A 14,052-nucleotide genomic window follows, 5' to 3' on the forward strand; every position below is an offset into this window, starting at 1 on the left:
CATACATGTAAATAAAACCATTTTCAGACATGACCTCTGGAGGACGTTCGCAGAATTGGGTCAGACTTTCTGCAGTTTTGTCTTTTCACATGCAGCAGATTCTCCGCTCAGACGTATTCACAACAACACATACATCTTATAGAGGATTCAGGTGAGGGGTGGAGCAGCAGGCAGACCCAGGATATAACGTTATTTTCAGTCTGTCGTGTGTTAGAAACACCATCAACACCCCCACTCACATTCGATGAATCCTGTGGACGATCCCCTGCTGTGTTCTCACATCAGTTCCTCTGGACTTTCTGCAGACTTTATACTAGGGGGCTGGCCAAAGCAACTCTGGAAAAAGTCCGGAGGCTCTTACTTGCATATTTGCATTCACACATACAGCCCCTCCAGAGGAAGTCTGGAGGAGCTCCAGACTTCAGTGCACTTCTGAAAGCAGCTAAATCTAACACAGTGGCATCACTGGCGTCAGTCCTCAGCTCCGCTCTATAGTGTCCGATGGAGTCCTGCCACTAGTTCCTGATAGTATGGCTCTGAGAGGGGATGGAATACAAAGACATTTAAAGTTGTAAACAGATTTTACAATTTACTCTCACAATGGAAATTGTCTGGAGAGTCACAAACCTGTGTCAGGCTCAATAAATGAATGTCTAATGAGGAAGTCCAAGACCACCATGGCTGAGTTGGGCTTGAAGTCATCAGTGGCTAGCAGTTCTTTCACCTGGAACCATGACAGGGTGGTCACAAAACTCTCCTCATATTTCTTCTCTGGATGTTAGACATATATATATATACATCAATTAATATATGAAATGGACTAACTTGAAATGTAATGTGAATAATACCTTGTTGTGTAAATATTTTTCATCATTTGGACAGTGCTGTGTTGCAAAATGCGGTGATTGTGACATAACACAGTTTGCCTCTACTTGTGTTGCATGGTTGTGTTTGGGTATGAAAAGTCTGACAGGGACCAGATAACTGAACTTTGCAAAGTTGTCCACAGATTGGATCAAATCACCACTAACCTCCTTCACCACCATCACCACAATCATGAGGTGAGACCAGGACATGTGTAACATCCGGGACACGTGGGCTGTGTCTGAAATCAATCACTGATTACTAGATAGTTCACTATATGGTGAGTTTGCAATTTTGTAGTGTTGTCCCGAATTTTAAGTGAACATTTTTATACCCTATATAGTGGACTCGTTGTTTCCCACAATGCATTGAGAAAAGTAGTGTACAAACAATTGTCACTATCAAGCAAAATAAACCATCATGTATGAAATGCTTTACCAGAGGATCTCAGACTGCGTCCTGGCTTGTAAGGAGATAAAAGTTCTGAAATATAGGGAGGAGAAGCCTGTCTGGCTTTTTAAAGTAATTAAAAGTATTTTTTAATCAATCCTAAAATAAACAGGCAGCCAGTACATGGGTGCTTAAATGGGGGGTGATATGGTTACATTTTTGGATTGTGTTAGAAGCCGAGCTGCAGCATTCTGGACTCACTGTAGATGCTGGATTGATTTCTGAGTAAGACCACTATAAAGGGAGTTACAGTAGTCGAGGTGAGAGGAAATAAGGGTGGGAATGAGTCTTTCCAGGTCTATGTGAGGGATACAAGATTTAACCGTGGCTATGTTTCTTAAATGATAATAACATGATTGCACAACCTTCTTAATGTTGAGACAAACCAAATCCAGATTTCTAGCTGAGGACTTGGTAAATGGTTCTAGCTCACCATTTTGCCATCATATCATTCTTGCTGGAGATGGGACCAAAGACAGTTACACTGGATTTGGACAGGTTTAGTTGGAGAAAGTTGTTTCCCATCCAGTCTTTTATTTCAGCATAATGTTTTCTCGTTTCATGTTTTTTGTATCAATCAATCACATTTTATTTTGCATAGCCAATATTCACAAATCACAATTTGTTTCATTTGGGTTAACAAGGTGCAATATCCTCCAGACTATATGAATGGACTGTATTTAGATGGAGCTTTTCTCCTCTTGATGACCACTCAAAGCATTTACAGTAAAGTTACCATTCACCCACTCACACACACATTCAAACAGTGCATCTATGTGCAGCACTTCGTCTATAAGAGGGCTGACCTTATGGTTAGAGGCTGGCCACTTTACCCCCTAAGCCACAGCTGCCTCACCTCTTGTGTCTTCTCAGAGAACTTCACTTCCTGCTCTGTGTTCCTCCACCTGTTGATCACCCTGATTATTTCCACCTTCTAAAAAGTAGGTAAACACAGTTATGACCATCACATTCATAGAGCCTTACTGAATGTGATAGCACACCTGTGTGTTACCTCTAGACTAGATTACTGTAATTCCTGATTATCAGGATCCCCCAGGAAGACTGTGAAAAACCTCCAGTTGGTCCAAAATGCCACAGCATGAGTGCTGACAGGAAGTAGGAGAGATCATATTACTCCTGTCTTAGCTAATCTACATTTGCTCTCTGTAAATTTCAAAATAGTTTTCAAAATCCTGCTCCTCACATTTAAAGCCCTTAACAATCAAGCCCCTTCATATATCAAAGAGTTCATAACACCATATTATCCAAACAGATCACTTCGTTCACAAAACACAGGCTCTCTTGTGGTTCCAAGAGTCTGTAAGAGTAGAACAGGAGGTAGAGCATTCAGCTACCAGGCTCCTCTCCTGTGGAACCAGCTCCCACTCTGGGTTCAGGAGGCAGACACCATCTCTGCATTTAAAGTTAAACTTAAAATGTTCCTCTTTGATAAAGCCTATAGTTAGTTCTCGATCAGGTGACTAGATGACTAGTTCACTTTGTACTCCCATAGTCTCTCTCTCTCCATTTTTCTCTCTCATTTCAGATATCTCTGACCCCGGAACCTCAGGACAACAACTTTACCATTATTACTATTATTAATTACAATATCTCAGTAATTCATTATAATATGAATTGTGTCTGTTATCAATAATAATTAAATGTCTTTACACTGTTGTTTACTTTTTAACTAGTCAGATCTAATACCTGATGGTGCTCAAGTGTTCCCGGTCTTTTATCGCCGCCCTCCCCACTATCCCTCTCTCTTCTCTCCCCTCTTTTCCAACCATCTCTCCTCTCCTCCTCCTTATAATTATTTATTTAATTATTAATCACAGTTCCAAATTTGTAGTCAGTAATTTTATGAGACTTATTCAATAATTTGGCTATCTTTTCCCTTCCTTTGAAGGGTGGTGCCCCTATTTATCTTTTATCAATCCAATTATTATTTAATATTAATATTTTTAATATTAATATTTATCTGATAGCCACATTTATTGAAAGCCCAAAAGCACAACATTTAATGGTGCCACGTTTAATGAGTACATAATCACAACAGTGATTAAGTGCAAGACTTTGTTTTCCTGGTTCTAATAAAGAGCCGGAGGAATCGTCTCAGCAAAGACGGTTTCTTTGATTTGCTCTCTATCACCTTCATCATCTCTTCTAGGATTGTTATTCTCCTAATCATTTCCTCGCTCCACTTTACTTTATCCTCCTCCATTGCCTCCACAGCTTGCTTAGTGGTGTTGAGAGCCTCCTGAAGTGTGGACATTTCCGACTGCCACTGGAGTCTTTCCTTCCTTCCTCCTTCCTGTTCCTGTAGCAGAGCTGCCTTGAGCCTGGAGGTTTCCTGACTATGTGTAGCCAAGATTTGGGACTTCTCATGCTCCCAAAGGCATCTTGACTTTTCCAGTTGGTCATGGGCTTGAACCAGGGAGGTTTGGATTTTGGATGTTTCCTCAATCTCTCTGGCGAGGCATGTCTCTGCCTCCATTGTTTTCTCTCTTTCAGTGTGGACAGCTCTCTCAAGGTCGCTGACCTTTTGGCTACCACTCGACTGAAGAATCCTCAGTGCTGAAACTTCCTTCCCTAGCAAACTGTTCCTGTGGACTGAGAAGTCGATGCCTCTGCCTGTGGAGATGGAGCCTGAAACACTTTTGCCTCTTCCTCCATCCCCAGGAAAGTCTGGTCTTCAATTGTCTCTTTCCTCAGGGCAGTCTGGTCTTCAATTGTCACTGCTGACTCTGTCCTAGGGATAATCTTTCTTCATATATCTCTTCTGACTTTATACTCAGGACAATCTCGTCCTGATTCATCTCTGCTGAGTCCACCCTAAGGACAGTCATGTTTGTTGCCTTTGTTTCCTGACATGCTGGAAATGGAAGGCTGGTGTGTACGTCCTCATGATTGAAAATGCAAGGCTTAGTTTAGTAAATTTGTCTTTGCTGCATTTGTTAGATTGGCATAGAGACTTCCAAAAATGAATTTACAGAGCCTGATAAATTATGTGACACACAGAAACAAGATCTTCTAAACAACTGACAGAAGATCTGAAAATGAATCCATTTAATGCTACAAAGCAGGGGAGAATATAATAATAATAATAATAACTGCATTTGTATAGCACTTATCTAAACAAAGTTGAACAGCTAAACATGACTTTCACCTAGCCTGGAAGGATAGCTTGATATATTACAAGAAAGCACTTAGAAATGCCAGAACCTCTTATTATTCATTATTAATAGAAGAAAATAAGAACAACACCAGGTTCCTCTTGGGGAACCTGGGAAGCTGCTCCATTCCAAGTGGGATGAATACAATCTCTCCTAATCAGACCAGGTTTCCCCCAAAAAGTTTGCCAATTATCTACGAAGCCCACGTTGTTGGACACCACCTCGACAGCCAGCGGTGAAAGGATGACGTGTGGCTGTCATCACTGGAAACATTAGGCAGGGGTCCAGAGAAAATTACGGAGTCCGACATTGTCTTTGCATAAGTACACACCGAATCAATATTGATTTTTGTGACCTCCGACTGACGTAGTCGGAGGTCATTACTGCCGACATGAATAACATTCTTACTGTACTTACGCTTACCCTTAGCCAGCCGTTTTAAATAGGACTCTATGTCGCCGCGATTCAAAATGGCTGATCCTCGCCTCCATCCTGGCAAATAAGTTAAATTTAACACACATACTGTTATCGCTAAAGGAGGCAGAGGAGTGACTGAACATCAAGCACACTGAGCAGGAGAGAGCAGGGGAGGGGGAGGGAGAAGCCATTGTTAGCTGCTAATGCTATGTTGCTAAGCTAACACGGGTAGTGTGTAAATCACAGTGATTTAGCAAATGAGTCGCTAGGAGAGGGAGAGGTGAGTGTAAGGAATAGTAAAACTGTGAGTGTGACTCAAAATTAGCTTCAGTGAGTCAGATATTAGCAGAATAGGGAGAGACGAAAAAGAGAAGAGTTCAAAACAAGGAGGTGACACAACACGCTCACCGCAATACGTCAGCACGTCAACAACACAACACGTGTTACTTGTTATTTGAAAGTTAATGTTAGTTCTGTTAGGCTTTTCATTTTCTTTGCATGCATCTAACTACTTTCTTTAACCTGGCACCAACACCTCACACACTCATCTCCACAAACTTAACACATACATGTGATCTCAGCCACATGGTCCCACCACTCCAGGGGGCCTTTTGTCTTCATAGTGGCCAGCTGCCATTTTGAATCTCAGTCTCACACACACACACACACACACACACACACACACACACACACACACACACACACACACACACACACACACACACCTGTATATAGTAAGTACACCTTTTGTTAGTTTGTGTGTTTATACTTTTATTTTTTTCATAATAAATGTTGCATAAGTGTGAATTTTGCCAACCTCTATACTGTCAAGAAAGAGAAGAGATACTTTATTGATCCCTCAAGGGTAAATTCTTTTTACACTCGTTTTTTTAGATGCACTTTTTTTTAACCCTGAAAAACAATCCCACACACACAAAGGGCTCATAGACATGCACATTTGGAGAGAGATGGTGGAATGATGAGAACTCCATATCCTTCAACTTTGCGAGCTATTGATGTGGTAATTTTGGTTATAGTTATTTATTTAATTATTAATCAGAGTTCCAAATTTGTAGTCAGTAATTTCATGAGACTTATTCAATAATTTGGCTATCTTTTCCCTTCCTTTGAAGGGTGGTGCCCCTATTTATCTTTTATCAATCCAATTATTATTTCATATTAATATTTTTAATATTAATATTTAATATTTCTCTGATAGCCACATTTATTGAATGCCCAAAAGCACAACTGTGGAGGTGAAGGGGCTGGGAGAGCACCGTCACCTGCACCACAGAGGATCAGTCAGCACAGGTGAGAGCTGTTAGCTGATTGATCCTCATGCTTGAAAAGGCAGCAGCAGAGCTGCCTCGTGGAACACACTGGGGAAGAGACTGGGCGAAGCTAAAGGTCCAGCAGAAAGTGCTGGACCCTTTAAGTTAAGTGTTCTGTCAGTTCTCTTTGTATTAAATGAAAAGATGTTGCTGAGCACCTAATGGTTGGACTGGTTCGTCTCTGGCTGTCGTGGTGTGTACCCCGTGGCATGGTCGACTGCCACAACACCATTTAATGGTGCCACGTTTAATGAGTACATAGTCACAACAGTGATTAAGTGCAAGTGTTTGTTTTCCTGGTTCTTTTAAAGAGCTGGAAAAATCGTCTCAGCAAAGACGGTTTCTTTGATTTGCTCTCTTTCACCTTTATCATCTCTTCTAGGATTGTTATTCTCCTAATCATTTCCTCGCTCCACTTTACTTTATCCTCCTCCATTGCCTCCAGAGCTTGCTTAGTGGTGTTGAGAGCCACCTGAAGTGTGGACATTTCCGACTGCCACTGGAGTCTTTCCTTCCTTCCTCCTTCCTGTTCCTGTAGCAGAGCTGCCTTGAGCCTGGAGGTTTCCTGACTATGTGTAGCCAAGATTTGGGACTTCTCATGCTCCCAAAGGCATCTTGACTTTTCCAGTTGGTCATGGGCTTGAACCAGGGAGGTTTGGATTTTGGATGTTTCCTCAATCTCTCTGGCGAGGCATGTCTCTGCCTCCATTGTTTTCTCTCTTTCAGTGTGGACAGCTCTCTCAAGGTCGCTGACCTTTTGGCTACCACTCGACTGAAGAATCCTCAGTGCTGAAACTTCCTTCCCTAGCAAACTGTTCCTGTGGACTGAGAAGTCGATGCCTCTGCCTGTGGAGATGGAGCCTGAAACACTTTTGCCTCTTCCTCCATCCCCAGGAAAGTCTGGTCTTCAATTGTCTCTTTCCTCAGGGCAGTCTGGTCTTCAATTGTCACTGCTGACTCTGTCCTAGGGATAATCTTTCTTCATATATCTCTTCTGACTTTATACTCAGGACAATCTCGTCCTGATTCATCTCTGCTGAGTCCACCCTAAGGACAGTCATGTTTGTTGCCTTTGTTTCCTGACATGCTGGAAATGGAAGGCTGGTGTGTACGTCCTCATGATTGAAAATGCAAGGCTTAGTTTAGTAAATTTGTCTTTGCTGCATTTGTTAGATTGGCATAGAGACTTCCAAAAATGAATTTACAGAGCCTGATAAATTATGTGACACACAGAAACAAGATCTTCTAAACAACTGACAGAAGATCTGAAAATGAATCCATTTAATGCTACAAAGCAGGGGAGAATATAATAATAATAATAATAACTGCATTTGTATAGCACTTATCTAAACAAAGTTGAACAGCTAAACATGACTTTCACCTAGCCTGGAAGGATAGCTTGATATATTACAAGAAAGCACTTAGAAATGCCAGAACCTCTTATTATTCATTATTAATAGAAGAAAATAAGAACAACACCAGGTTCCTCTTGGGGAACCTGGGAAGCTGCTCCATTCCAAGTGGGATGAATACAATCTCTCCTAATCAGACCAGGTTTCCCCCAAAAAGTTTGCCAATTATCTACGAAGCCCACGTTGTTGGACACCACCTCGACAGCCAGCGGTGAAAGGATGACGTGTGGCTGTCATCACTGGAAACATTAGGCAGGGGTCCAGAGAAAATTACGGAGTCCGACATTGTCTTTGCATAAGTACACACCGAATCAATATTGATTTTTGTGACCTCCGACTGACGTAGTCGGAGGTCATTACTGCCGACATGAATAACATTCTTACTGTACTTACGCTTACCCTTAGCCAGCTGTTTTAAATAGGACTCTATGTCGCCGCGATTCAAAATGGCTGATCCTCGCCTCCATCCTGGCAAATAAGTTAAATTTAACACACATACTGTTATCGCTAAAGGAGGCAGAGGAGTGACTGAACATCAAGCACACTGAGCAGGAGAGAGCAGGGGAGGGGGAGGGAGAAGCCATTGTTAGCTGCTAATGCTATGTTGCTAAGCTAACACGGGTAGTGTGTAAATCACAGTGATTTAGCAAATGAGTCGCTAGGAGAGGGAGAGGTGAGTGTAAGGAATAGTAAAACTGTGAGTGTGACTCAAAATTAGCTTCAGTGAGTCAGATATTAGCAGAATAGGGAGAGACGAAAAAGAGAAGAGTTCAAAACAAGGAGGTGACACAATACGCTCACCGCAATACGTCAGCACGTCAACAACACAACACGTGTTACTTGTTATTTGAAAGTTAATGTTAGTTCTGTTAGGCTTTTCATTTTCTTTGCATGCATCTAACTACTTTCTTTAACCTGGTACCAACACCTCACACACTCATCTCCACAAACTTAACACATACATGTGATCTCAGCCACATGGTCCCACCACTCCAGGGGGCCTTTTGTCTTCATAGTGGCCAGCTGCCATTTTGAATCTCAGTCACACACACACACACACACACACACACACACACACACACACACACACACACACACACACACACCTGTATATAGTAAGTACACCTTTTGTTAGTTTGTGTGTTTATACTTTTATTTTTTTCATAAATGTTGCATCAGTGTGAATTTTGCCAACCTCTATACTGTCAAGAAAGAGAAGAGATACTTTATTGATCCCTCAAGGGTAAATTCTTTTTACACTCGTTTTTTTAGATGCACTTTTTTTTAACCCTGAAAAACAATCCCACACACACAAAGGGCTCATAGACATGCACATTTGGAGAGAGATGGTGGAATGATGAGAACTCCATATCCTTCAACTTTGCTAGCTATTGATGTGGTAATTTTGGTTATAGTTATTTATTTAATTATTAATCAGAGTTCCAAATTTGTAGTCAGTAATTTCATGAGACTTATTCAATAATTTGGCTATCTTTTCCCTTCCTTTGAAGGGTGGTGCCCCTATTTATCTTTTATTAATCCAATTATTATTTCATATTAATATTTTTAATATTAATATTTAATATTTCTCTGATAGCCACATTTATTGAATGCCCAAAAGCACAACTGTGGAGGTGAAGGGGCTGGGAGAGCACCGTCACCTGCACCACAGAGGATCAGTCAGCACAGGTGAGAGCTGTTAGCTGATTGATCCTCATGCTTGAAAAGGCAGCAGCAGAGCTGCCTCGTGGAACACACTGGGGAAGAGACTGGGCGAAGCTAAAGGTCCAGCAGAAAGTGCTGGACCCTTTAAGTTAAGTGTTCTGTCAGTTCTCTTTGTATTAAATGAAAAGATGTTGCTGAGCACCCAATGGTTGGACTGGTTCGTCTCTGGCTGTCGTGGTGGGTACCCCGTGGCATGGTCGACTGCCACAACACCATTTAATGGTGCCACGTTTAATGAGTACATAGTCACAACAGTGATTAAGTGCAAGTGTTTGTTTTCCTGGTTCTTTTAAAGAGCTGGAAAAATCGTCTCAGCAAAGACGGCTTCTTTGATTTGCTCTCTATCACCTTCTCCTCCATTGCCTCCAGAGCTTGCTTAGTGGTGTTGAGAGCCACCTGAAGTGTGGACATTTCCGACTGCCACTGGAGTCTTTCCTTCCTTCCTCCTTCCTGTTCCTGTAGCAGAGCTGCCTTGAGCCTGGAGGTTTCCTGACTATGTGTAGCCAAGATTTGGGACTTCTCATGCTCCCAAAGGCATCTTGACTTTTCCAGTTGGTCTTGGGCTTGAACCAGGGAGGTTTGGAGTTTGGATGTTTCCTCAATCTCTCTGGCGAGGCATGTCTCTTCCTCCATTGTTTTCTCTCTTTCAGTTTGGACAGCTCTCTCAAGGTCACTGACCTTTTGGTTTCCACTTGACTGAAGCATCCTCAGTTGTGAAACTTCCTTCCCTAGACCCACTTTAGTGGCATAAATTTCTACAATTTCTCGCTCCACATCCTTTGCCTTTCTGACGAGGTCATCATTTTCATGTAACTGAGCGATCATTTTCATGTGCTTCTCATACAGGAGCTGATTCGAGAGTTCAGAGTAGGCATGTGTAGTCAAATCAATCCCACTGCCAGATTCAAACTCAGGCTCAGATGCAGACACAAATGCAGATGCCTCTGTGTGTGCAGAAACATCAGCTGTCCCAGCATACTCTGTTCCTGTGGACTGAGAAGTCGATGCCTCTGCCTGTGGAGATGGAGGCTGAAACACTTTTGTCTCTTCCTCCATCCCCAGGACAGTCTGGTCTTCAATTGTCTCTTTCCTCAGGACAGTCTGGTCTTCAATGGTCTTTGTTGTGTCTTTCCTCAGGACAGTCTGGTCTTCAATTGTCTCTGCTGACTCTGTCCTAGGGATTATCTTTTCTTCATTCATCTCTTCTGACTTTATACTCAGGACAATCTCGTCCTTATTAATCTCTGCTGAGTCCACCCTCAGGACAGGCATGTTTGTTGCCTTTGTTTCCTGACATGCTGGAAATGGAAGGCAATTTACAACTCCCTTTTTTTTCTTTGGGGGAGACTGCACTTTCCTTTTCACTTCAAATGCAGATGCCTCTGTGTGTGCAGAAACATCAGCTGTCCCAGCAAACTGTGTTCCTGTGGACTGAGAAGTCGATGCCTCTGCCTGTGGAGATGGAGGCTGAAACACTTTTGCTTCTTCCTCCATCCCCAGGACAGTCTGGTCTTCAATTCTCTCTTTCCTCAGGACAGTCTGGTCTTCAATTGCCTTTGGTGTCTCTTTCCTCAGGACAGTCTGGTCTTCAATTGACTCTGCTGACTCTGTCCTCGGGATAATCTTTTCTTCAATTATCTCTTCTGACTTTATACTCAGGACAATCTCGTCCTTATTCATCTCTGCTGAGTCCACCCTCAGGACAGGCATGTTTGTTGCCTTTGTTTCCTGACATGCTGGAAATGAACGGTGATATACATGTCCCTTTTTTTTCTTTCGGGGAGACTGCACTTTCCTTCTCACTTCAGGTCTTAAGACGGGAATTCCATATACAACTTTTTCTATTATGTTCTTCTTCTTCTTTTTAGATGTAGTTGGCTTATTATTCTCCCTAATTTCACTTCTGTCTGGTTTATAGATCTCTCTTTGTAGTGGTGGGAAATTAATATCATACATTGATTGATTGAACGTTAGAAGCGGTCCATTGCTTTCGGTCACTTTATTCCAATTCATGCTGAGATTTCTACTCGATCCTCTTCACTGAAATGTCTCTAAGTAAATATTAATGATAAAACAATGTGAGGCATTATACCTACTATGGGGAAAATGATGCTTTGTAAACCGTAACATCAAAGCACATTGAAGGCACGAAAGAAGAATGCCTTTACATCAAAATCAAAGCCCCAGAGAATGGTGTCCTTTGCATCAAACTCAAAGGATGGAATATTGATAGAACAAATGATCATATATGTTTGTAATAAAGACATCTGTCTAAAATTGGCCTCTTACATCATTATGTGTGCAACTGTGATCTGATTTCCTGTTGAAGTTGACAAGTCTGTTAATAGTAGCACAAAGAGAAAAGAATTGGTTGCCTGGCTGAGAAAACTGAGATGTGTGGCCTGTTGACTGCACCTCTTCATCTAACAGCTCACTAGGGTTGCTCCTGACTGTTCCATTTCTCCCTGCAATATCTCTAACTAATCCCTGGTTGAAAAAATACCCCAAATAACTGTTACCTTGGTTTGTAAACATGTTACATAGAATAATGCAAATGTTAATAGTAGTGAGACAGAAAAACTCCAGGGCAACAAAAATAAAAAAAATATCGTTTGCGTGTTGGACGTAGTGTGCACAGCTTTTTATTAACAGTCTATGATGTAGTGTTACGTTTTCATTCATCCTACCTGGTTTATCTGCATAAAGATTTTATATTCAATATTTACATGAGATGAAACAGAATTTGCTTATTTACTGTTCACGTGTGTGGCTTTGAATAGGTTTGAATGATGTTATTTTTACATACATAACACTGCGGCTATTTCAGGTCTGTTAAGCCATTGACACAACCTTCAGGCCATAGTTCACAGCTTTTTGAAATTCAAACATCAAACTGCATCAAAACAAAAACATTTAGCTTTGAGGTCAAATTGATAAACAGGAAGTGATTCTGTGAATATACAGTGTCACAAAGAAATGCAATATGTCACCTTGTACTTTACATATACATTACATATATACATACCAGCCACAAAATGTTGCCTTTTTAATTCTGTGTTCAAGTGAAAAATAAAAGAGTAAAATCCATAAAATAAATGTTATTATTAAACTGTTATTAATTATTATTAAATAATTATTAAACTGAATCTCCTCTCTCTCACTTCTGTCCTGTTTGGAGATGCCTTTAGGAAGTGATGCGAAATTAATTTCATCCACCTTCGGCAAGGATTCACCCTCTGCTTGGAAATGCATTGTCTTCTGAGGGTTGACTGTTGGCAGCTCAGTTTATTTTATTTTGAAGAAATGACACCACGACTTGAAACAATACAATTGATGATCAAATATAATCTATTTAATGTGAATGTGGACAGCAGTGACATCATAGAAATCCTTTTTTTAATTGGCTGGTGTGTACGTCCTCATGATTGAAAATGCAAGGATTTGTTTAGTAAATTTGTTTTTGCTGCATTTGTTAGATTGGCATAGAGACTTCCAAAAATGAATTTACAGAGCCTGATAAATTATGTGACACACAAAAACAAGATCCTCTAAACAACTGACAGAGGATCTGAAAATGAATCAATTTAATGCTACAAAGCAGGGGAGAATATAATAATAATAATAATAACTGCATTTGTATAGCACTTATCTAAACAAAGCTACAAAGTGCTTCACAGGAAAATTATAAAATCCATGGCTAGAAGAAGAATACATTTAAATTAAAAAAAAGTAATTCAGTCAAATTTTTTGAGCCACAGAACCGGTTGTGGTGGTTGTTGTAATGAAAATATTAACTTAAATTGTACCTTGGTGTAATCAAGTATTCAGGCCTATTAATCTGAACAGCGTTGAGAAAGGCTAAAAGTAAATCTGACTGGCTACTGGCAAGTATGGCAGTGCTATGAAAGCCATGTGGCCCACTCAGTAGATCAGATGTCATTACCTCAGTGCCTTTTTTATTCTCTTTATTTATTCATTTGTTTTCAAACTAAATTGAACTAAATACCTACTCTCATAGGTTGCAGAGTCAGAAGCTGCCATATTAGCCCATTGACGACTGTGGAGCTGAAAAACTCCCTCTTTAACTGGGAGAAACCTCTGGCAGAACCAGACTCAATGTGTGACAGTTTCTGACCCAACTACACATACTGTTCATGTACAACCATTACAATAACTAACATCCATAACAATAAACATTTTATTTTCATTTTCTTTTACTCTGTGTCAATCTGTTCATAAACTAATGGCCACCTTGGGCTTGCAAACCTCTGACCAGGGATGCCACGTCAGGTGTGATGGTTGTGACAGCCAGCCTAAAGTCCTGGTAGACATCGAGTCTGTTTCAGGCTTTTGTTTTTATTGTGACAAGGGCACTGCAGGCTGTCTCAGACAGGTAGGTAGTACTAAATGGGAGAATAACCTTTGTTACTGTGTGTTTGGCCAGGGTGTGAGCGACAGCGTGTCCTTTGACGATCCAAAACTGTTTGTGTCCTTTTTCCTGGAAATATTTTTTTGACACAGAATCAGCTTGCAGGTCAAAGTTCATCTTCACAGCCGAGGTACGCCACAACCTCAAGGCTGGAAATGTAGGGATCCATCACCCACATTTCCTTTGACATTTAGTCGTCGATGTCGGCAAAGCGGCTCTTAATCTCCTCACGGAGCAGCTTCATGTGC

The 14,052-nt window shown here is 41.1% G+C and overlaps 1 protein-coding gene across 1 annotated transcript in view; it reads right to left on the bottom strand.

Annotated features, from left to right (window-relative positions):
* Positions 1-416: 416 nt before the first annotated feature.
* Positions 417-14,052, bottom strand: part of tpk2 (thiamin pyrophosphokinase 2) — an 88,822-nt gene continuing 75,186 nt past the window's right edge. The window contains exon 8 of the mRNA XM_069526383.1: positions 417-536. Coding sequence (XP_069382484.1) covers positions 490-536 — 47 coding nt within the window. The 3' untranslated portion in view covers positions 417-489. The remainder of the gene's footprint in view (positions 537-14,052) is intronic.

This window comes from Paralichthys olivaceus, chromosome 6, assembly GCF_024713975.1.
Source record: "Paralichthys olivaceus isolate ysfri-2021 chromosome 6, ASM2471397v2, whole genome shotgun sequence".
In the NCBI taxonomy this organism is placed as follows: domain Eukaryota; kingdom Metazoa; phylum Chordata; class Actinopteri; order Pleuronectiformes; family Paralichthyidae; genus Paralichthys; species Paralichthys olivaceus.